The sequence below is a fragment of the Candoia aspera genome, chromosome 1 (genome assembly GCF_035149785.1).
Source record: "Candoia aspera isolate rCanAsp1 chromosome 1, rCanAsp1.hap2, whole genome shotgun sequence".
NCBI classification, from domain to species: domain Eukaryota; kingdom Metazoa; phylum Chordata; class Lepidosauria; order Squamata; family Boidae; genus Candoia; species Candoia aspera.
Genome location: NC_086153.1, coordinates 337,520,745 through 337,545,291, shown reverse-complemented (window position 1 = coordinate 337,545,291; position 24,547 = coordinate 337,520,745). Strand labels below are relative to the sequence as shown.

Below are 24,547 nucleotides of genomic sequence, written 5' to 3'. Positions count from 1 at the left end.
CACCGCGCGAGCGGTCTGGGTTGTCGTGCCGCCGCCTTTCAGTGGTGCGGTTGTTCGTGGCGCTCTTTCGGGTCCGCGGCGCCTCCGTTCTTTCTCCCTTCCTCTGCCGGGCCCGGCGCTGCTTCCCGCCCGCTTCCCCCCTCCCCCCTCGCGGCCGGCGCGTTCACGCGAGTCCCCGGCTTCGCTCGAGGCCTACGTCCCTTTCCACCCCCTCCGTCAGCCGGTGACATGGCGCGGCTGTCTGTGCCCAGCTCGCAGAAGGCCCTGCTGCTGGAGCTGAAGGGGCTTCAGGAGGAGCCCGTGGAGGGGTTCCGAGTCAGCCTGGTGGACGAGGGGGATCTCTACAACTGGGAGGTGGCCATCTTCGGGCCCCCCAATACGCATTACGAGGGTGGCTATTTCAAGGTAAGGAGAGGGGCTGCCTTTCTGGGGGGTGGCTGGTAGGGAGGGCATCCTTCCCCACTTGGTGGCCTCCAGACGGGTGGGATCACAGCTCCCATCGTCCCCGGCCAGCCCGGCGGGAGCTTGATCGTCAGTCTTGGTCTTGCCACGGGAGAGATCAAGTCCGGAGACCATATTCGGGGACGGTACAGACCGTGCTGGGTCAAAATGGCAGATTTCTGTGAACGGGGCAGGAAGGAAGAGGCGACCATCCCCGAAGTACAAAACAGGAAGCAGCGGCGTCAGATCCCGGCAGGGTGGCCAGCTGAAAAGGGGTCAATGAGGGAGTAAGAAGGTGGCAGGGAAAAGAGCAGAGCGGGGAAAGGTCTGCTGAAAATCTCGGTGTGGACTCCCCAGCTGGGATGCCTGCCATCCGGTGTCCCATCTGAGGAGGAGGAAACGGAGGGACTTTCTCCTGAGTACACACATACACGGCGGCGTTATAAATCCGTCGGTCTAGAAGTAAACAAAACACCGCAGTCCTGGCTTGGTTCCTGTTGAGAAAGTGCCACCAAACTCAGGAGATCAAACCCTGTTCTGAGAATCGAATTTCCAGGAATAAATCTTCCACCGGGTACCAAATTACTCCTGATAAACATGTGCACAGTTGTTCTGGCTGCTGCTCATTTTTACGTTGGATTAAATCGGGGGTGTTCCTTGTGACAATAATGACACTTTTCATTGCACGAGGGTTTTCAGGTGTTGTGTTGGCCAGGATTACTGTATGAGTGTTTGATTTCCCCCCCCCCTTTTCCTAATTTGTACCTCTCCTTAAAAGACTCATGGGCAATAACAGGAGCAAGTGGCGGGGCGTGTGTGTGTGTGTGTGTGTTCCTGTCCCATTTCCTGTTTACCGGATTGCTTTCCAGATGTATGGGTCATTGTATGAGAGAGGGAGTGATAGTCCAACATTGAGGGAATAATGTTGAGGAAGACTGAAAAAGGTTTAGCTATTTAAACTCCTCCCCCACTTTCCATAAAAAAATTTGAATTATTGAAAGAGTTGCTTTGGATTACCACAGTGTCTCCCAACAGTACTAGAAATTGAGCAGGATAATTCTTTTTACTTCTTATACCCCCACCCCAGTTTTGTTTCTCCTCAAAGCACAAACATTTTTTAGGGTAACTTTGCAAGGTTTAGAATCATTCCTTCAATAATAGAAGCAATTTTATTTATTTATTTATTTATTATCAAATCTTTACAACAATAATCAATAAAACAATAAATATGCAATAAGTATACAATCTATAAAAACACAATATTTAAAAACAGTTACAAATAAACGGTAATTATAGATAAAAGGGGTAAATGGGGGAGTAAAAAGATGAAAGGGAAAAGAGCTGGTAGTAGATATACTATACCTTTTCCTCTTCTCTTAATTAATAACTAACTAACTAACTAACTAACTAACTAACTAACTGAAGGAAATGGTGTCCTGTAAATCATAAGGATGTGAATAAGCTATTATCTTGTCCGTATTGAAATAAAGAGCATTGACTTATATGTCTTCAAAATAATGAATTGCTGGAACTTTTCTGTACCTTCATTATAGAAATCTTGTGCAAGTTTCATGCTGATGTTTGCTGTTTTTATGAGATCTTGTTTATGGTTTTTATTGTTAGCCATCATGAGTGGCCCACGGGTTTACTCAGAAATCCATTTTCAGGAGAACTTTGCTCCAGCGTGTATAAACTTTCAACCTTTCGTTTTCTACGAAAGGTTTTCATATCATTTATGAGTAACTTCTCCTTCTTCCTTTACAGGAACTAGGATGATGGTATCTGATTACCACAAATTAAATAAGATTTTTAAAGCAATTTTAAAAACTGCTTTATTAACAACCAGATTAGGATGGCTTTTAATTACTGAAAGAGTAGTTAATTCTGGACACCTTTTAATGGGTGACACCTTGTTAACATGGTGAATTCTGCATGTGGTTAACATCCTTTAATGATTAGGGTCAGTTGATTAAAGGACAGCAGGGCCTGCATCACTGGGGTGATGGGTGGAATTATAGCAGGAAGAGGAAGAACTCCTGGTGACTTAATGGACAAATCTGTGTAATTTTCTTGGCCCCCTACCTTCCTACTTCTGGGAACTATCTGGCCGACAACCTGGGATTTCCATTTCATTCCCCACCCAAGTACTAACTAGGTCCAGTCCTGTGTTGCTTTTTTGAGATCAGCCAAGATCAACTAGGTGCTGCCAGTGCTGTGGCATTTTAGCTGGTAACAGTAAAAAAATAATTTCTGGATTTCGAACATCCACTCCCAAACCCAAATGGCATTTCTGGCCAATAGTTCCCCTAAACCCCAACTATTGGCTAGAAAGAGTGTGGAATCATCATCACCACCACCCTTCAAACTGCCTGAAAAACATCACATCATATGCTCTGATGCTGAACTATGCTGAAGTGCAGCCAGCAAGTCAAGAAGGCATTAGATTGGTGATGGTGCACCAGCAGTAGGTATGAAACGACCTTTTGTTTCATTACCTGTCTGGTAAGAGGACTAGAGTTATGAGTAAGCGAAGGCTTGTTTTCTGGGCAAACAGGTACTAGGTCATAGAAGAATCTAAGGGAAGTAAAATACGGGCTCTTCCTCTGAATAAAATCTGACTGAGAAGGACCTGATTTCCAGGGTTTATAGGCTTCTTTTGCAATTCCCTACTTCCTGCCATGGTCTCATTTCCTTTCTCCCAGGCCTAGGTGGAGTAACGGATGAATCACCCCAGAGTCGGTTGTGATCAACTAATAAAGGCAGGTGCTGTTTTCCCTCAACTGTCTCAGCTTAAGCCTCAGGGCACACAGCAACCTGTGGTGATCCGATAGGTATCATGATGGCTCCTCTCATTTGGCTGGGCAAGGAAGATATATTTTGCACATTGATACATTGCTTCAGTCGTTTCATGTGCACTAAAGAGCATTCAAAGGTCCTATAAAGTAGGCCAGGTACATCACCCTGATGTAGCAGGGAGGAAGGCTGGGTCTGAGCCATAACCCTGCCTGAGGTCATCTAAACGACCTAGTGTTTGTTGCAGAGTAGTGCCTTTATTATAACCAATATAATCAACCTGAAGGATGTACAGAAGAGTGGAAGGGCGGAGTTCTCCAGAAGCTCCTCAAGCAAGATGTTGAAAGAAACAGGATGGGAAAGAAGCAAGAACATTCAAAACTAGCCCAGATGTTTCAACCATGAGGTCCCAGGATCTTGATGGGAAGTCACCTCTTAGAATGGTGATTGGAAATTGAATACATTGGTCAATAGGACACGTGGTTGGTGTCAGGTACATCCTGATATTCAGGGACAAAGAACAGTGCCTGACTCCAGTCTAGTCTAACTGTAGCTGCAGTGAAACCGAGATTTCCTAGTTCACCCATTCTCACTGTAGTCTGTTGATGTTTTATTTTGGGGATGGGAAGTGGGGCAGCTGTCTCTGTAGCCTGATTAATTTACTGCAATCATCCAGAGCTGGCCTCTTCAATATGAGAAGAGCTATAGCCCAGGGTTCAAACACCTCCAGAAGATCCCAGATTGTCATCTCATTATCCACCCACCCCATTGCCTTGGGACCAAGAAAGACCATTTGAAATCCTACTGGCCTGCTGCTAATTGTGGAGCTCCATGTCCAAAGAGGTGAAGTCAGCCACTCACTTCTGAATGTAGAGGGGGAATTGTACAGAGGCATTTGCCTGTGGCTTCCTGTTAACAACCACATTAAATCTTTAGATTCAAAGCCAGCCTGCCATTGCACACCAGCTTGTTGTTGTTTATTCGTTTAGTCGCTTCCGACTCTTCGTGACTTCATGGACCAGCCCACGCCAGAGCTTCCTGTCGGTCGTCAACACCCCCAGCTCCCCCAGGGATGAGTCCATCACCTCTAGAATATCATCCGTCCATCTTGCCCTTGGTCGGCCCCTCTTCCTTTTGCCTTCCACTCTCCCTAGCATCAGCATCTTCTCCAGGGTGTCCTGTCTTCTTATTATGTGGCCAAAGTATTTCAGTTTTGCCTTTAATATCATTCCCTCAAGTGAGCAGTCTGGCTTTATTTCCTGGAGTATGGACTGGTTTGATCTCCTTGCAGTCCAAGGCACTCTCAGAATTTTCCTCCAACGCCACAATTCCAAAGCATCGATCTTCCTTCTCTCAGCCTTCCTTATGGTCCAGCTCTCGCAGCCATATGTTACTACGGGGAACACCATTGCTTTAACTATATGGACCTGTGTTGTCAGTGTGATGTCTCTGCTCTTAACTATTTTATCAAGATTTGTCATTGCTCTTCTCCCAAGGATTAAGCGTCTTCTGATTTCCTGACTGCAGTCAGCATCTGCAGTAATCTTTGCACCTAGGAATACAAAGTCTTTCACTGCTTCTACATTTTCTCCCTCTATTTGCCAGTTATCAATCAAGCTGGTTGCCATAATCTTGGTTTTTTTGAGGTTTAGCTGCAAGCCAGCTTTTGCACTTTCTTCTTTCACCTTCATCATAAGGCTCCTCAGTTCCTCTTCGCTTTCAGCCATCAAAGTGGTATCATCTGCATATCTGAGATTGTTAATGTTTCTTCCAGCGATTTTAACTCCAGCCTTGGATTCCTCAAGGCCAGCTTGTCGCATGATGTGTTCTGCGTACAAGTTGAATAGGTAGGGTGAGAGGATACAGCCCTGCCGTACTCCTTTCCCAGCACACCAGCTACTGAAAAATAAAGACAGGAGGAAGCTGGTGCTTGTTGTTGTCTTCCCAAAGGTCTTTAGAAGTGTAGAGAGGGTTGTTTTCCTGTTGCTTCTCTGACAACAAAGGATTGTTGTTGTTTTTTGCCAACTGCGTCTTTTGTTGTATTTATTGGGCCTGTGGTCTTTTTCTCACACTGGAGAAGATCTGTCTAACAGCTGACATCGATCTGATGGCCCATAATCGAGCTGTGGTCTTTTTTACTCCTGTGCAGGATTGGGCACACTCCCAACCATCACAAAACATTTTAGAAACATTAGAGAGAAAAAAATCAAATTTACAAAAAGTTGTGGCTTCTGACTTTGAACAGCAAGGATATACAAAAATTTCCTTTATCTATCTATCTATCTATCTATCTATCTATCTATCTATCTATCTATCTATCTATCTATCTATCTATCAAATTTGTCACTGCCCATCTCCTCCCACCAGAGGGACTGTCAGATTGTACAATCTTACAACAGATTGTAAGGGACAATCTCTTATTCTATATTAAACCAAAACACCACATATAGAAATAAGTCATTCCATTTTAACACATAAAAATCACTAAGTACAGTTACTCCTCCCCCTTACATTAAAATAAAGAAAACAGAATTCATATAAGCCTCCTAAACATCTTTCTCCCCTCCAAAAGATAGAACATATTTAATTATTCCCTTCCTACCACTATTCTATACATTTCTGTCTACTATAATAAGAAGCAAATTAAAAAGCACATAAGTTGTCTGCTATTATACTTAATAGTACAACAATTTTAATAATTCCAGTCTTAATGAACCCAAAAAACAAAGAATTCGAAACAGTAATGCCATATCTTCAAAAGGGAATAACATCAATCAAATCCTTAAAGCAAACCAGATAAACATTCTTTAACCCTAATATAACAGTTTTAATCATTTTCATCTTCATAAACCCAAAAAACAAAGCCAGTTCAAAACAGCAAATCCAAATCTTTAAAGGCATCAATCAAATCCTTAAAGCAAACCAGATGAACATTCTTCAACTCTTACCCCACTTCAAAATAAACCAAAGCAGTTACGTATTCCCCACAGTGTGCACAGAGCTTTTATTCTTCTCTTGAAACCTAATAAAATTTACTATAACAAAACATTTTAGAAAAATTGGCTTTCTCACTCCCACTCAAGCCAGGTAGTCTTCATTCATCTGGTCCTACCCCTCTCCCAAAGTGTTTGTGGCAAATGGACAGGTCTTGATCCTCAAAAAGGTACGTGAGGTAGATACCCAGGAACATTGAAGCGCATTCAGAACTAAAGGCTTCTATGAACTTGATTGTTTATTCACACAGATCTGGTTCACACAGTGTGGTGGAGTGTGGTGGCTCATCCATTACATTTAATTAATTCATATATCCCATTAAGCCAGGCCTGCTGAATTCACTAGAGTTTGCTGCATTCACCCAACCTCATACAGTAAAACCCAAAGCTGTGATTACAAGCCGCAGCGGCCTGCATCATGTGGAAATTTTACATGGGTGCTCTTCTTAAATTAATAAATGTGCAGCTAACAACCAACCCAGAAGAAAAAACAATATAATAAACAGAAGAAAAATGCAATTTAAAATAATCATAATATCAGCAAAGGTCTGCTTAGAGTATGAGAGTCTTTACCCTCATGTTTTGGGGCAATGAATTCATTATGAATTTGAAGTACTGTCGTTCGGCGGCTGAGATTCTCCTAATCTCATCTTAATGAAATTGGTTAAAGAAGTTCCCGAGAATCTTGCTTGGAAATAAATGATTAATTCTGGTTGAGGCAGTGGCCGAAGAGCCTGACGTCGCCCTTTCGAAGGATCCTAGGATTGGGAGACAGACATTGGCTCACCTAATGGTACAGAACGGTAGAATATTCAGGACAGACGGAACAATCTTCACATAGCATGTTGCTAATTTCTATGAAATTAGAACCAAAACTTCTGCCAAATGTTAGAACTCTCCTGCACTGTGATCCTTGGCTATCTAAGGCTGTGGTGTCTTTTGATTTGAACGTTCAGGCTCAGAGGCAGTCAGCTATTAAATATCAGGTGCTCAGCAGACATGGGAAGAAAGAACTGAAGCCTCCAGTCTCTTAATGGGATATATTAATTAATTAAATGTAATGGATGGGAGCTGGTCTGATGACTCATCTGCATAGTCACAGTGGTTAGATTAAAGAGTAGCTGCTGTAATTCAGTAGGATTTTTATTCACCCAGGTTCCTTTCTCACTGAAAACCTGAAACTTTGGCAATGATTAACAGATCTGATTTTTTAAAAAATTATGCCTCCCCCGTATACCTGCAGTACATTGCTGTTATACCACATTGATAGTTGGTACAGGGAGATGAGAAAAGAATCAACTCTCTCTTAATTAATGAAAGCTTGGTTGCCCGATCTGTTTGCCACAGGCAACTAGGTGTGTTGACAAGCCTGGGCAGTGTATATAATTGACAGAAGTTGAGAGAACCCTGGGTGGTGCTCGAAACTTAAAAATACTAAGGTTAGGAGGAAGTCAAAAAGTGTTGTGTTGGTGTTTTCTCTGTGTGACTCACTGTGTTTTTGAATTTCGGATCTCAGCCCTGTGTTAAGGTAAAAACAGGAGGGCTCCTGGAAGTCTATCCATAGATTGAGCTGCTGTGATGTCATAGAACGTTTACAAATAGCCAGCAAATAGTATTCAGGTAGTCCTCGACTTACAACCATTTGTTTAGCGACCATTTGAAGTTATGATGGCGCTGACAAAAGTGACTTATGTTCAGTCCTTGCACTTATGACTGTCTCGGCATCTGCACAGTCACATGATCAAAATTTGGGCGCTTGGCAACCAGCATGTATTTATGACGGTTGCAACATCCTGGGGTCACATCATCGCCATTTGTGACCTTCCCGGAAGGCTTCCGACAAGCAAATTCAGTGGGGAACTGTGTGATTTACTTAACGACTACTGCAAAAATAAAATAAAATCAGGTGCAGTCACGTGATGCCTTGCTTAATGACCATACTACTTAACGATGAATTTTCCAGCCCCTATTGTGGTCGTAAGTCGAGGACTACCTGTAGTTTGCTTTCAGAACAGTGTATCACAAGCTCTGAGAACAGATGCTGTTGGCACAAAATTAGATGCTGGGTCAGAGGAGTTTAGAAAACTGGGGAATATGAGAATAAGTGCACAATACATTAAAAAAATCTCAAGTCATTTTTTCTACCGGAACTATATTTCAATTATCCAAAAAATAGGAGCCAGGCTTTGTCAGCCTTTCAAGGTAGGCGTGGTCTGGAAGCAGCAAAAGAGATACTAGAACTCTCCTTTATTGATATGGGCTATAATAACAGTATCTTGAAAGCCTGCAGTGTTTTCCCTACCCTCCCTCCTCTACCTAAGAGAATCAAGGTGGGGCGGTCTTGAGTTTTTTTCTCACGCTTTCCTGCTTTCCCGGACGAAGCTCATATTTTGCTAACAGTTGCTGTGTATTTCCTCTAAGGTCATCTCTGCCCCTTTACCCATTTTCTGGGAAAGTCTGTACAGGTTTTGTTTCTTTAACCCTAAAGCGATTTCTGACTGATGACTCTCTTTAACAGCATTGTATCTGACATCTTTTTTTCCGCTATCAGTTGATGGTACGACAATTTGCCAGATCTACTTGTACCTCACCGTATAGTTTACTATTCTTGTATACTCCTTAGGCACCTATTTTTCATTGCCTCCTGACAATATAAGTAAAGGTAAAGGTTTCCCTTGACATTAAGTCCAGTCGTGTCCAACTCTAGGGGGCGGTGCTCATCTCCGTTTCAAAGCCGAAGAGCCGGCATTTGTCCGTAGACACTTCCGTGGTCATGTGGCCAGCATGACTACACGGAACGCCGTTACCTGCCCGCCGAAGCGGTACCTATTAATGGACTCACATTGGCATGTTTTCGAACTGCTAGGTTGGCAGGAGCTGGGACTAGCAATGGGAGCTCACCCCGTCACACGGATTCGAACCGCCGACCTTCCGATCAGCAAGCTCAGCAGCTCAGCAGTTTAACCCGCAGCACCACCGCGTCCCTCCCTGACAGTATAGTTAGTAACAATATAGTAGACAACGTAGTGGGCTGAGATCCTGTGCTCCGAATGTGTTTTTTTTTTTCAAAATTTATGATATAACCCTTTACTAAACTGTAGTAAAATTGCGTCTGTTCTTTTGTGCAAGACAAACTTGAAGTTGATGGGCACTTTTTAAGGATGCCAGTTGGTATGTAGCACTTTACATGCCTCTTACATACACTTTTTTCTACTAGTCAAGGAATATACAGTATGTTTTCCCTTGGCACAGAGTTCATGATATTGCATTATATCATTACTGAGAGCCAGTGTGGTGTAGTGGTTAAAGGCACCAGGCTAGAAACCAAGAGGTTGTGAATTTTAGCCCTCCCTTAGGCAGTGAAGCCAGCTGGGTGACTTTGGGCCAGTCCCCCTCTCGCAGCCCTAGGAAGGAGGCAATGGCAAACCACTTCCAAAAAACATTGCCAGGAAAACTGCAGGGATTTGTCTATGTAGCTGCCAAGAGTGACTTGAAGGCACCCCCCCCCCAAAATAATTGCTAGTAATGAAGCTGTGTAGGACTTTCATTTTCTTTGTAATGTTTCAATTGCACTTTCACTGATGAGCAGCCACAGAGCAAGGAAGCTACAGTACAAATCTTTCTTTAGGACTTAATTGCTGTCATAGGGTTTTTTTTTAATTACTCCACCTCAATTCTTTTCTGGTTGGATGTTATTTCATGGCAAGGGTGTGCAAAACCTTTCATTTTAAACCAAGCGGAGCCTGAAACATCAGAAAATGTCCACTGGGCCAAACAGGCCTCTGGAGCGTTTGAGAAGTGGCCAAGCTCCAGCCACTTCCAAAATACCCAAGCAGGACATTCCACAAAGCTGGAAATGGTTCAGACTGAAACATTTTGCACAGACCTGTTTCTGAGACACTTTGAGCAGAAACAAGGAATTCTTAAAGAGCGTAATAATCTTTGTTAGAACCACACGTCCCAGTCCCAAATTCATTGGTTAAAGTAGTTGATAGCAGGCTACATTCGTTCCAAACTGTGATGTTTCCTCCTATGCTATTCCCAAAGGCCTCCTAACACCCATATGAGCACAGAGACAAGGAAGTAGGCTCCTGTAGGGTGTGGCTAGACAAACTGGAGGCTGGGCTGCTCCAACTCAAAAATAGCTTTTTCTGCTTGTGTTGGGTGGCAGGATCACCGGCTGAGGAGAAGTGGGTTCACCCAGCTCGACAGGCTGAGCAGGGACAGCAAAACCTGCTAGTGAGGTTCTCCAGAGGAGCATTCACAGCTCCAGAGAGTGTGGCTGGTGGGGGCAAGCAGTTGTCAAGGACCTGTTTTGACGTTCACGGCCCCTAACGTTGGCAGACAAGCAAAATGTGTCTTTGGTTTAAACCAGGGTTTCTCAACCGGGGTTCTGTGGTCACTAGGGGTTCCCTGGGAGATCAAGGTTTATTTAAAAAATTATTTCCAATTTGGGCAACTTCACTTCCCACAAAAAGAGGGGTGTTTCGTTCTTTATTTTGAGTTTAAGAACACTGTTAGTGCATCTGTACAGGCCTACCCATGAAACAAATGCAATCGTTTTGTAACTTCTGGCCTGTATTTTGAGCCTGGGGTCAGAAAGTTGAGAAAGTCTGGTTTAAACCTTGCACAGACTTAAGCCTGGCCTGTTTTCCTGGAGGCTGGAAATATTTGCAACGCAAGGTATGGCTAAGGGAGTGTCAAGCCATCTGGGAAATTAATCTGGGTTACAGGAGCTTTTACTAGCAAGCCCATTAATCAGAGACACACAGGCTTTTGGTCTGCGTGTGTTTACACTGTGCACGTGTTATGTGTGTGCGTTTACATTAGAATGTCAGGAGCTAAGTCCAAGGGCAAAACAGCATCAAAGAAGGAGTGCCTATTCCTTAGCTCAGATTCACACATTACGATATGCCATAATGTGATGCCTTTGTTCTGGCTCAGTGTGTTGCCTGAATCCAGCCAGGTTGCTTCTCAAATCCAGTTTATGGCTTAGCATGGTATCCATCTGTGTGGTCCCTAGGAGTTGAAAATGACTTGACGGCTCACGATCACCAATCACGGTGTGACAATGCAGGCAGTTTGATTTATTCAGCACACCTTGGTTAAATAAGCCGTGGTTTATTGTGTTGTATGAATCTAGCCATAGAAGGGAGCAACAGGGTGCCTCTAAACCAGCGTTTCTCAACCTTGGCAACTTTAAGATGTGTGGACTTCAATTCCCAGAATTCCCCAGCCTCCTGGTGACTTCCTGGGCAGAGGCACCCACAAGATCCAAAGGTTTTGTCAAAATGACGAAAGCAGCATTGTGCTGTCAAGAACACAGACAGCACCCCTTTTGTTTGTGTGTACAAAAGGGGCAGAGCTGAGGACAGAATGCTGCTTTTTTAATCTGCACCTCCTTGGCCTTCCCAAGGACACCCCTGTTCATGGGCAGGGCTTCGTGGTTTCCTCGTCAGCAACAGAAGGTGTTGCATTGCATTCTTCTCCGATGGACAATTTTCCAACTTCCCGGTCTGACCTACGGCCATAAGATTTCCTGGTGGTCTCCCATCCAGGGACTAACCAGGCCTGAGCCTACCTATCCAGGGGCTGCCACCAACCCAGATAATCTTTCTACAGGAAACCTCTGTACAAGTATTTGAAAGGCCTGTTAAAGATGGCCGTCAAGTTTCCTCCCCACCCCTTTTTCCGAGAAGTTAATGAAGCAAAGCTTTGAATGCCAGATCTCTCCTTCCTGGGAAAGCTGGAGGCAAATTGCTCATTCTTCGGCCTAAGCATCTTGCAAGGATCACCGCTGCAATGCTGCTGTACAACTGGGATGGTTTAATTCTGGGCTGCCAGGCTTGGCAGCTGAGCTGGCTTAATACCCTGTACTAGGCCAAGCTCTGATTGGCTGGCTGGATTATGGCTGTGGTGGATTATGGCTTTAGTGCATTGTGTGAATCGGACTGCACTTTTAAGTCATTGTCTCCTTTATTGGTTTGGGCGCAGCGTGTGCTGCAGAAACTGTGTTTTGTTACCCAAAGTTGAGAGTTTAGCGTATTATGGGAATGCAGCCGGTATGTTTTGAAGGGAGAGGTTCTGCCTTCGGGCAGGATGCAGAGTCTGATGAAAGAGCCAGCGTGGGCAGGAGGGGGTCTCAGGCTGTTCTTAGATTAAGGGGCTCAGGCATTTGGCAGGATGGGTTATGCCCATATTGCAAGCACCTGGGATTGCTTTCCTCCCTTTGTTACTCCCACGTGCCTCAGCATAAGGACGGCAGGGCTGCTGTTAAAAAAGCCCTGTGTTTGGAACAGCTGAGTGAGTGGGTGGGTGAGGAGGAGGAGGTAAGAGGCAGGAGGGAAAAAGCAGTAAAGGTCTACAGAAACGTGAGAGAGAAAGAACAGGTGATTCTGTCCTCTGAAAGGAATATTGTATTCAGGAGCAGAATAGTAGTAGAAGTGTTAGTGTGTAGTAGCTACTGCAGTAGAGATTAGTTGTAGTAGAAACTACTCTAAGCAGTGCTTATTCCTAACTAATACATTATATCACTAATATAGGTCAGGAGACAGGAAATCATATAATGTATTAGTTGGTCACTTAGATAGGCAGAGCATTTTTATACTACAAATAGTTGGTTACAAGTAAAGAACCCCCCCCCCCAATATAAAAGGGGAGAACCAAAGTTTTTTCTTGACAAGATTTTTCAAAAGTGGTTTGCCCTTGCCCCCTTCCTAGGGCTGAGAGAGAGTGACTGGCCCAAGGTCACCCAGCTGGCTTTGTGCCTAAGGCAGGACTAGAACTCACGGTCTCCCGGTTTCTAGCCCAGAGCCTTAACCACTACACCAGACTGGCTCTCACAGTAACTGTAGAAGGTTGTTAAAGAGATTAACTGACTGCTCTGTCTGTTGCTGAACAAGGACAAGATTGACCACCAGCACTTACCAACTGCACCCAAAAAGAAAGAAATAACTTCTGCTTTATTTAGTAACCCCATCACACTTTTTTTTCAGGAAACACTAGACCTCTTGTGTGTCATCCCCAGCTAGCATGGTGTAAGACACTGGGTTAGAAGGTTGCTCAGTGTTGCAGACAGTTCTCTTTTCCATCCTTTTTATATTCTCCTAAACACCCTGCGAGGTGGGCTAAGCAGAGATCAAGACTGGCTTGATGGATTCTGAGGTCTTTGCATTCCTAAGCACCCGCCTGCCTTGGCTGGCAACCTCTTTGGCATCTGCCTAAAAGCAACAGTGATTCTTTTACAAGCCTAATTCTTGCAGAGTTGTCTTTAGCAAGTTTTACTGAGAGAAAAGGGAGGGTGTTACACAAATCCCAGCAACTGAATTTGTTCCCATTTAGAACCTGTGTTATCACCCTGTATATTACGGCACAGTTGCTGATTCTCCTAACTGATTCTGCGAGGAGGCTGGTCTCTCCACTGATAACCGGAAAGCTGGTCTCCTGAATCTTCATCAGTCTGAGGATCAAATCTTATTCTGGCTGATGGGCTTAGGTCTGATTACGACCTAGAAGGGGTTGTTGTGAGCAGGGGCCAAGATGAGTAACTGGAGGTTACAGGACCCCCTGTGCCCCAAAGACCTCCAAATCTGCTGCCAAATTGTAACCTCAGTGGGATAAATGGGGGTAAAATGACTCAGTAGATGACTGCAAGGTAACTCTGAAGTATATTTAGTTGGAATGAAATGTACATGTAAATGAAACAAAAGTGTGTTCAGTATTCCCCCCCCCCCACCTGGCTCTGGCATGTCTCTACGGCCTAATGCAGCCCGTGGCCCCAAAGAAGCTGCAATGTCACCTTCACTCTAGATGTTTTGCTGGCAGGATGTCTGGTGCTGCTACTCCGCTCTTGACATGTCTTCTCCCTTCCTTCTTCCTCCCTAGGCTCGGCTCAGATTTCCCATTGATTACCCTTATTCGCCGCCTGCCTTCAGATTCCTGACCAAAATGTGGCATCCCAACATATACGAGGTACGCTGTTGTGCCAGGGCTGGGCACGAGCCAGACGTCGTCCACGGTCTTCTCTTGCAACGTGGATAAAGGACCTTAGTCCCTTTGGCTTTCTCATGCCCAAGTATCCTACTAGAATGCCTGGTCAATCTTCAGTTCCATGTCTCATTATGTCTCTTGGTGGCCCGGGTGGTTGACCCAAATTTTGCCCTGCACATAGTACCCTCCTCAGGCAGGGCCTCCCAGCAGGCTTTTCCAGCACCGTGGTAAACCTTCCCACCCAATGCCATGGACCGGTGGGTGGTTGGAAGTTCCTGTCTGCCATCTTAATTTCCTACAATGCCCTAGAGAAGAATACAGGGGATTGTGGGAAATGGAAGCTGCTTGGATACTGGGCTTGAATGTCTGTTTTTTTTCTCCAATGTGTTTTGAAGCTGACCGTGTTAATCAGCATAGAGCTCTGTTAACCCTTAGTTCTCTTCTTCAAAATAAATTCCCGGCTCCTTGATTTTGGTTTCTAACACGCTTTGATCAGAGGTCAGTTGCTGGATTTCTGAGTTCCCATGAGCAGAATTTTGCTCACTCCAAATGGACACGTGAAGGATATTTAGCAGCTGTAGGTAGGAAGGAATTGCATGCAAGTAAATATATGTGGAGCTACAAGTGATCCTTCCAGCCCCACCAAGCCAGTGAAAATGGCCCACTTACAAGCTAGTAAGTTCTCTGAAGTTCTTTATAAAGCTGTTGCAGCTGCTTTCATGGCTTCTTAAAAAGGATGCTTCTGGTAATGGTGGTTTTCGTCTTCCCCCTTTTGATGTGGTCAGCTGTTTGTTAAGCAACTTTGTACAGCCAGATATCTTCCAGAATCCAGCGCCCCTGGAGGGCTCCAGCCTAAGGAAGGCGGGCTGGAAGATGTTCTGGACAATCAGGGAAAGTGCAAAACGGGACACGCTAATACTTTCCAGTTTATGAATCGAGCCAACGTGGGGGGAAAGGTGGCTTTTTAGCAGAAAGGGCATTGTAGGAATAGTAATAATGAAAATGCAGTGATTTATTTATCACGTTCTTAGGACTTTGGGTGGCATGATAGAATCTTCTCCAGGTACACATACTCCAAAATATTCTCACAGCACTGCTGTCGGCTGTCCGGAGAACTTGGTGGGAAAGGCAGGGATTTGAACGTGCTTCCCACCATCCAGGCCCTTGTGCCTTTTCCCCCATAAGCAGCTGAGAGAGGAAGGCTGGCCTGGTGGGCCCAACCTCACAGAACACATAAAAAAGTTGGAGAGGAAGGGATCTGACCCGTTCATACTTTCTGCTGGGAGCAGCCTACCCTTCCTTTTGCCATATACAGGCTGAGTTCACACAACAGGCTAGGCTACAATGGGGCTTTTAGCTGGTTTGTGGCCTAGCCTGATATGCAGACGCATCCACTGAGAACACAGTGAGGGATACCCAGCTTTCCAGCTGCCGTGGCCATCAACTACACGGCCACTGTGGGGAGGGTTGCTCCAGCATTAAACCCCACAGAATTTAGGGTCAGGATTTCCACAATTCTCAACGAAGCACTTTCTCAAGATGCTTGTTCAAGAAGATAGGAAAATCCCTGCACTCTTCTTCTTGGCTAGCGTTGGCTAGAACAGTGTTTTTCAAACTTGGCAACTTTAAGATGTGTGGACTTCAGCTCCCAGAATTCCTCAGTCAACTTTAAGATAGGTGGACTTCAACTCCCAGAATTCCCCAGCCAGCATGCTTGAAGATGTGTGGACTTCTACTCCCAGAATTCCCCAGCCAGCATGCTTGAAGATGTGTGGACTTCAACTCTGGGAGCTAAAGTCCACACATCTTAAAGTTGCCAAGTTTGAAAAAACACTGATCTAGAAGGAGACAATAGTCCTGATCTTTGCTTACTGATGAAGGGGGGCTTTTAAAATCCTGCCTTTAAAGATGTGCAGGGAGATTCGCTCATTTTACCAGTCTTGGGGGACAAGCAACTTCTTCTTACTTCCCTTAATAATATAGTTGAAGGCTGAAGTATACACTTAAAATGTAAAATCCCCAAAACTTTGGCTCTCTCCCACCCCATCACCACTTTTCCAGCGGGGGGAGATCCCACCACACCCTCCCCTACAAAGTTCTCTGCACACTCCCCAAAGCGGAGAGTGGACCCTCACTCAGGAAATAGAGGAGAGAGCCCAAGTGTTGTCCTCTTGTGCCCTGAGGGGCCCAAATCAAGACAGGGTCTTTCTTCCCTTTTAGAAATGCCTTTGCAGGCTAAACCTTTGCTCATTATGAGCCACAATCTCCATTCCCACCCTGACTTATCAAAAAGTAGGAGTCAGATTTTGCAATGCCAGCAACTGGATCTGTATTAACTTACAGCACAATAATATATTATTAAAATACAGTATTTTAATATATAGTATTAGCTGCCTTGGATTCTCTCTGGGCCAAGGAAAACTGGCTGGGCTCACACATAAACACTAGACCAGGCAGAAGTGTGGCTGGGTAAATTTGGGGTCTGAGCCTTGTGAGAACCTGGCCATTCTCTTAGCACAAGGTATAACCTGGTCCATCCCCTTAAGCCATCATACTTGGACATTGCATGTTCTGTGAATCACGTCGGGTAAATCATCTGGATTTAGAAGTAATGTGAGAATGCAGCCTGTGTGTGTGTGTGTGCAGAGCAGACACATGTGATTTATGTGTTTCAGACAGGCGATGTCTGCATTTCAATTCTACATCCTCCAGTGGATGACCCACAGAGCGGGGAGCTGCCTTCAGAAAGGTGGAACCCTACCCAGAATGTACGGTGAGTTTCCTTTCCTCTTTCCTTCTCCCTCCTCAGCCACGTTTAAAAAATATTTACAGAAAAATGGATCCCTCAGTTTGCTACGGAACAATACTGTAACCGGAAAAAGTGGGATATTAGTAGCTGGAATGCAACTGCAGAAATGAAAACCGTGCCAACATCTAGCCACTTTTTTCCCAATTTAAGCCCTACGTAGCTGAATACGTTAATAAAGCCCACAGAGCAGAGGGGCACAGCTTTCGTGGGCCAAGGGTCCAAAGTCTCTTGGGTTGTATATTGAACAGGTGATCACAATCCAGGAACTAAGCAGGGCTAGGACAAAATCTAAATTTGATTTAATTAAACTTACAGTTAGGATGCATTGATTTAATACCGTTACTAAAATTCATCCCCATGTTCTGAATAGTTTTCCCCTTCTGAAAATTACAATTTGATCACCGCTTTTAGCAGGGACCTGAGGCCCAGGTATTGGATGTCTAATACACCCTGCGTGGGGCAACAGCAAACTCTGTTCTTTGTGCACAGAAGGTGTATATATGTCACAGAAACCAGAATTATTTCCACTTAGTTGGTGTAGAGGGAAGAAGGAATGGCCTTGAGGGACAGGAGGAGGAACTGTTACCAAGAGAATGGTCAAATAAAAGAAGACTAAGTCCAGGGCAGGAATGTAACCTGAGTAGATCTCTCAAAAAGATTCCAAAAAGGTGAGGAAGGGGGAAGCACATTCAGACTTGCAAGATTCTGTTACTGTAGGTAAAGGTTTCCCTTGACGTAAAGTCCAGTCGTGTCCGACTCTAGGGGGCGATGCTCATCTCCGTTTATAAGCCTTAGAGCCGGCGTTGTCCGTAGACACTTCCGGGTCATGTGGCCAGCATGACGACTCGGAACGCCGTTACCTTCCCGCCGAAGCAGTACCTATTGATCTACTCACATTTGCATGTTTTCGAACTGACCTAACTGACATTGGATTCCCAGTCTGATCAACCTTGAAGGAGTGACAGTAGGTAAGGGCTGTGTAATGGTATGTGGGAATGACCTTGGGAGGGTGTGTGTGGAAGAGATGCTGCCTAGGGAACAATCAGATAAGAGAGGGCACAGCCCACAGCTGCATAATGGGTGAAGAAAGAGGCTCAGGAGGGACCCTTCTTAGTTTTTTGGGCTGTAAAGGAGATGGAGGGGATGAGTCTGAAGGGGAGGATGATGTCATGGTATGTGGGAATGACCTTGGTAGACTGAGCCCAGAGACACTGTCTAGGGAATGGTCAGATAAGAGGGGGGGGGGAGCCCACAGCTGTATAGTGGGAGGTGAAAGAGGCTCAGAAGGGACCCCCCCTAGTTTCTCAGGCTGTAAAGGAGACGGGGGGATGAGTCTGAAGGGGAGGGTGATGTCATGGTATGTGGGAAAGACCTTGGGAGACTGGCGAAGAGATGCTGCCTAGGGAACAGTCAGATAAGAGCCGGCTTAGCCTACAGCTGCATAATGGGCGGAGAAAGAGGCTCAGAAGGGACCCTCCCTAGTTTTTTCAGGCTGTAAAGGAGACGGTGGGAGATTTGTACTTTCAGACTCACAAGATTCTGTTGATGTAGCCTCACAATAAAGTAGAACTAGCTCATCTATCTGGTCTACTTGGGAAGGCTGCTGGGTTGTGTGTTGCTTACCTGAGGATTTTTTGGTGCAGGCAATACTGCCACAACCTACCGTAAGCTGCCTTCACTATCCTTTCACGTGCCTTCAAAATTAAGGCCAAGCTGTAGTTGATTGATCCCCAACGCCAACGCTCTCTAAGCATTTATGATCCCTAACCCGTGAGGCAGGCCTTCCTCTATGCCTATTTGCAGTTCTTCCAGGGTTCCCCTTTCAGTAAACGTAACTTTTATAAAAGTAGGGCATCTCCAGATCTTAACAAGCGATCCTACCAGTTTTACCAACTGCTTGTGGGATAACTTTGGGCCAGCCGTTATCTCTCAGCCCTGTATACCTCACAGCCCTTTTTTTAACTGTGTGGTAATCGCCAACACAGCTCTTTTCAGGAGGGAACTTTCTTCAGAGGCTTTGCTTGATTAGAATCCTCCAAATCTGCATTTCGCTTTCGGTGATGTGTCTGCAGATTGGTTTCTAAAAATCAAAGCGAAGGATTTTAGGATTCTGGGCCTGGTTTTCAGAATGCTCTAATCTGATTTAGGAATGTTTGGCGGGATTCCGTTTGTGTCGTTTCCCACTTTTCTGCTTCAGGAATTTCCAGCCAGATTGTTGTTTATTCGTTCAGTCGCTTCCGACTCTTCGTGACTTCATGGACCAGCCCACGCCAGAGCTTCCTGTCGGTCGTCAACACCCCCAGCTCCCCCAGGGACGAGTCTGTCCCCTCTAGAATGTCATCCGTCCACCTTGCCCTTGGTCGGCCCCTCTTCCTTTTGCCCTCCACTCTCCCCAGCATCAGCATCTTCTCCAGGCTGTCCTGCCTTCTCATTATGTGGCCAAAGTATTTCAGTTTTGCCTTTAGTATAATTCCCTCAAGGGAGCAGTCTGGCTTAATTTCCTGGAGGATGGACTGGTTTGATCTTCTTGCAGTCCGAGGCACTCTCAGAATTTTCCTCCAACACCACAGTTCAAAAGCATCGATCTTCCTTCTCTCAGCCTTCCTTATGGTCCAGCTCTCACAGCCATGTTACTACGGGGAACACCATTGCTTTAACTATGCAGACCTTAGTCCTGCACAAATTTGGAAGGGTATAGGCTTCCAAGATAACCATATTCTGTCAGGTTGCAATTACACACACACACACACACAGTATGGTGAAGCAGAAGATATTCCTTTACAGTTTTGTATCCAAGTGAAGGGAATGTAAATCTGCCATAAAATCATAAAATGTAGAGTTGGAAGAGACCACGAGGATCATCCAGGTCAACCATCTGCAGTGTGCAGAAAAAACAATTAAGCCATCCAAGGGAGGAGGCTGTGTACTGTGAAAGTTTGTGTGACACCAGCGCAATGAGATTATTACCCCACCTTGAGCAGGTTTAGGCTCATAATTCTGTCTCAGCAATTGCCCTTGCTCGGATGCCTCTCACAGAGGGGCTAACCTGAGAATACATCCCATCTCCAGATGTTGCCTGCACAAAAGCGTAACGTTGAGAGCTTCCACCGTGGGTCTAATACGTGCCTTTGCAAAGGGTCCCATTGATTTGAGCCAGATATGTAGACTTTCAATTAAGGTCAAATAACTACAGTGTGTTACATACATAATTGTACCTGTTCTCCAGCCACTAAGCTCCGGGTCCAATTCAAAGGGATGGTTTTGACTTTAACACCCTGAATGGTTTGCTCTCCTCCAGGTGGAATCTGCCTGGTCCGTATTTATAGGCAGGAAAGGGTATATTGTGGGCCCTGTCCCTACAAAACTTCAGGGGGGGGGGGGGCTGAAGACTGTCCTTCTGGGTGGTACCCCCGTGGTCTGGAACACCTTGCCCCAATGGTTTGCTGGCACCTTCTGTTCTGTCCTTCTGCAAGTTGGTGAAAACTTGTCTCATTTGAGCAGGCATTTGGGGTTCAGTTGGTTGGCTGATTGTGTGAGTGGCTATTTTTGTTCCATATCACTTCGATTGATTCCTATATTTTCTATAACTTTCAGGAGTCATGACTGGGCTGGGCAGTATAAAAATGCTGTCCATAAAATAAAAATAAAATAAAGGTAGTCCTCGACTTACAACCATTCGTTTAACGATGGTCTGAAGTTACGACGGCCTCGGAATGGGTGCTTTACAGCCTGTAAAGCACTTCCGAGCATCACAAAATGTTGCACCACCACCCCCGCGGTCACACAATTGCATTTTGGGCAGTTGGCAACCGGCTCGCATTTACGACTAGTTGCAATGTCCTGTGGTCACGTGATCATGTTTTGCGACGTTTTTTGCTGTTTTCTGGCAAAAAACGCCCATGGGGGAAGTTGGATTCGCTTAACGACTGCCATAAAAATGGTCGTAAAATCGGGGGCGGTCATATGGTGACTCGCCTTACGACTGCAGCAACTTACGATGGAAATCCCAGTCCCAACTCTGGTTGTAAGTTGAGGACTACCTGTATGTGTTGCAACTTTGCAGAAGCCTCTGCTGGAACTGGCCAAGCTCATAATGATTCTCCTGCCTTTTTTTTTCTTTGTTTGCTTTTCTTTTTCTTTTTCCCATATCAGAACAATTCTTCTTAGTGTGATCTCACTCCTCAATGAACCAAACACATTCTCTCCTGCAAACGTCGACGCTTCGGTGATGTACAGAAAGTGGAAAGAAAGCAAAGGGAAGGATCAGGAATATACGGACATCATCAGGTTGGTGGACCACCTAGCTTTGGGGATGAGCTGGTTTCCTTGGATTTATCCCAGTCCCAGCTGCGCATCCCTACAGCTGTCTTGGAGGCAGGTTATCAAGGTGTGTGGTAAAAAGGGGGACTTCAACTCCCAGAATTCCCCAGCTAGCCATTAAGTCCACACATCTTAAACTTGGCTGGGGAATTCTGGGAGTTGAAGTCCACACATCTTAAAGTGGCCAAGGTTGAGGAACCCCGGTTTAAGGTAAAGCCACCAATAAGCCAGAGGATACGCCACCTTCTTCCGCCAGAGCATCAGATCTCCCCTAGACTTGCACCAACCAACTTTTCCTCCCCCTTCCAGGAAACAAGTCCTGGGCACCAAGGTGGACGCCGAAAGGGATGGAGTCAAAGTCCCCACAACGCTAGCCGAGTACTGCGTCAAGACCAAGACGCCCGCCCCAGACGAAGGCTCCGACCTTTTCTACGACGACTACTACGAAGACGATGAGATGGATGACGAAGTGGAAAGCTGCTACGGGGATGAGGACGACTCCGGGAATGAAGAGTCTTGACGAGGGATACCCTGCCCAGCCCCCTCCTCCCCTTTTCCAACCCCCCAGCCCCCTCCCTCCACCGCTGCCTCCTGCTGCTGCACCCGATAGTAGCAATAAACTACCTGACTCATACTTGAACCCCGGATGCGACCGGCTGAGACGTGGAACCCCGTTTGACCCTGAGACAAAAAGAAAGCAAAAACTCTACCTCAAAAGGGAGACTCGGCTTCTGTTTGGCGGAGGGAGGGGGTGGGACATCTCCCGTTTGGCTTCAAGTGCTGTGTGTTTGGGCTTCGTTTGCTTTTTTTTTTAAAAAAAATTTTATGGCGGGGCGGGGGGCGGATGGAAGCGATTTCTGCTCCATCCTGAGCTGTTCGTTGGCCCTGCTGTCTGGCAGGGAGCTCCGCACCCTTGAAGACCAGTGCCAAGGAGGTTGCGGGAACTGAGTGCGAGGTTTGGGATGGCTTTTGTGATGTTGTTGGGTTCCCCCCCCCATTTAAAAAAAAGAAATTAGGCCAAGGGATTGGGGGACAGTTCCCAGCAAGGGTTTCCTAGCTGCACCCGATGGGCCGGGGGGAGGGAGGCCTTGGGGACAGCCTGGGCCAGACTGTGTTTCTCCAGCAGAGGCAGGGGTTGTCAAGCGGGTGTTTCCCTCGCGTTCTCTCCGGAGACGGGGCCCAAAAGTCTGCGGATGTTTGCTCCACAGGAGAAGAAGGCTTTCTTCCTTCGTCCCAGCCCCACCTTGCTCCAGAGCACAGGCGTGTTGGCTCAGGGGCTCCGCCACCCTTCCGCATGACCAGGAGCCCCTCGATCATAGAATATCCGCTTTTTCCCCCCTGTCTTTTGCCTGACCGCCCTCCCTCCCCCATCTTCCCTTCCACAAAGTCTTGGATGCTGAGTTGGGGGTGGCTGCCTCCTGCCCACCGAGCTTTGACTTTCAGCTTCTTGTTGGGGAGTCCCCCGCCCCCTGGCCCAGCAAACGAACAGAGATCAAGGCCCTGCCCTGGGATCCCTGGAGCTTCCCAGCAACAGGGAGCAAATGAGGAGGGTGGCCGTCAGTTGCACAGCATTGTGCATTCTCGGTCTACCCTTGAGGGTACGGCTAAAACAGTTCTCGAATCAGCAGCCATGCCCCTCAGTCACTAGAGAGCTCACTGCTGGACGGCACGGGCACTGGAGTGGACAGAAGGCTAGTGGTACAGGGTGCACTCCGGCCTCTGCACCGGCTTCACCAGTAGTATCTCCTCCTGAAGCCTCAGCCCCCCCCCCCATTTCCAGACACATCAGGCAAAAGCCACGTAGTTCCTTAGCAGGCCTCAGCTCTGCTTGAGCAGGCCCATACCTGCAGCCACACATCCACGTTTGGGGCCCTCCAGCCAGGAGAAACTGGGGGGGGGGAGGCATGGAAGGGGAAGTGGCCTTGGTCCCTGTCCTCCTCTTCCTCTTCAGGGGATTCCTCTTCTGATCCCCGTTGCAGAGAGAAAAGACCAGGCCACTTTCGCAGATGGAAAAAACAAGCCACTGGTGGAAGAGAGACACTCTGTCCAACTTGGGTGTCTTCCCTTGAGCCCCAAGAGGGAGGATGGAGAGCAGATCAGCAAGACCAGGAGCCAATCCTTGAATCCATCAGACGCTCCAAAAAGCAGATGTTCCACAGCTGCTCAGGAACATCTGCAAGGCCCTGGCCCTGAAAGGCTCCCTGAGAGACCCACTGGTGGCAGAGGTTACCATAGCTAAAAACAGCCCGACCACTCTTCCTGTCTTGCCTTTGACAAAGTCTTTCACGCTGAGTTGGGGGCGACTGCTTTCTGACCACCAAACTTTATGCCTTCCCTCAGCAAGCTCTCGGGCTGTTCAACTCCTCTCTGGTGGATGGAGGTCCTGCAGGGCAGAGCATAGCCATAATCACAAAGGCCACCTCAGGATCTACCAGGGCTTCTGTCCTCTGGATCAAAGAACTAGCTCAGCTCATCCCTCCAGAGCACAGGGAACTCAGATGGGATGAACAAGCTAGCCAAGACCACCATCGTTGCTGCTGGTCTGAATGCCCAAATCTCAGCCAGAGGCCTGGTGGATAGCATAGCCGCTAACAGACAACTTTGGCCGGAGATCTGAAGAACTGGAACTTGGTCCTTTGACCTGTTTGAGGAAAACAAGCCATGCCAGGGTCTTCAGGAATGGGAGGCCTGCAAGCAAAGTAAATAAGTATATGAAGGCAAGGGCAGCCGAACAAGCTATGCTTCCCATTCCTTTCGTTGCTACCTCACTCAGAACGGAATCTTGGACTGCAAGTCACAGACTACTCTAGGAGAGAACAAGGGCCCCAAAACAAGCCACATCAGCTGCCACCCAGTTGGAAGTCTTCCCAGGAGAAGAAAGAAAGAATGACTGTCTGAGCCTCTCTGTGGGTGGGAGGACCTGCAGACTCAACATCAGACTCATGGTACCTAAAGGCCATCTTACATAGTTCCACCATCAAATTTTCCTGGCCCCAGAAGACTGTTTCACCTCTTTCTCCAAGTCACACGAAGGGACCAAATGTTGGTTAGTCCTGAGAGCGATAAATCACCTTCAGAGCATCAAACAAGTCCCATGTGGCAGCTGATTATCTGGTTCCTATTCCATATTCTTCATCCTCAAGAAGAGCAAGGAATGGCATGTCATCCTGGACCTCGAGGGAGTGAACAACTAGAACAAATA

The 24,547-nt window shown here is 46.4% G+C and overlaps 1 protein-coding gene across 1 annotated transcript; it reads left to right on the top strand.

Annotated features, from left to right (window-relative positions):
* On the top strand, positions 1 to 24,547 carry CDC34 (cell division cycle 34, ubiqiutin conjugating enzyme). The gene is made up of 5 exons (XM_063290887.1): positions 1 to 405; positions 14,112 to 14,198; positions 16,892 to 16,989; positions 21,178 to 21,312; positions 21,655 to 24,547. The coding sequence occupies exons 1-5, from the start codon at positions 229 to 231 to the stop codon at positions 21,863 to 21,865; spliced, it is 708 nt and encodes a 235-aa protein (XP_063146957.1). The 5' UTR covers positions 1 to 228; the 3' UTR covers positions 21,866 to 24,547.

What these genes read in the sequence shown, in the direction of transcription:
- CDC34 (XM_063290887.1), top strand. Translation starts at nt 229, where the DNA reads ATGGCGCGGCTGTCTGTGCCCAGCTCGCAGAAGGCCCTGCTGCTGGAG. An exon ending in GGCATCCCAACATATACGAG is followed by an intron (nt 14,199 to 16,891) that starts GTACGCTGTTGT and finishes TATGTGTTTCAG; the next exon opens with ACAGGCGATGTCTGCATTTC. An exon ending in AACCCTACCCAGAATGTACG is followed by an intron (nt 16,990 to 21,177) that starts GTGAGTTTCCTT and finishes TTCCCATATCAG; the next exon opens with AACAATTCTTCTTAGTGTGA.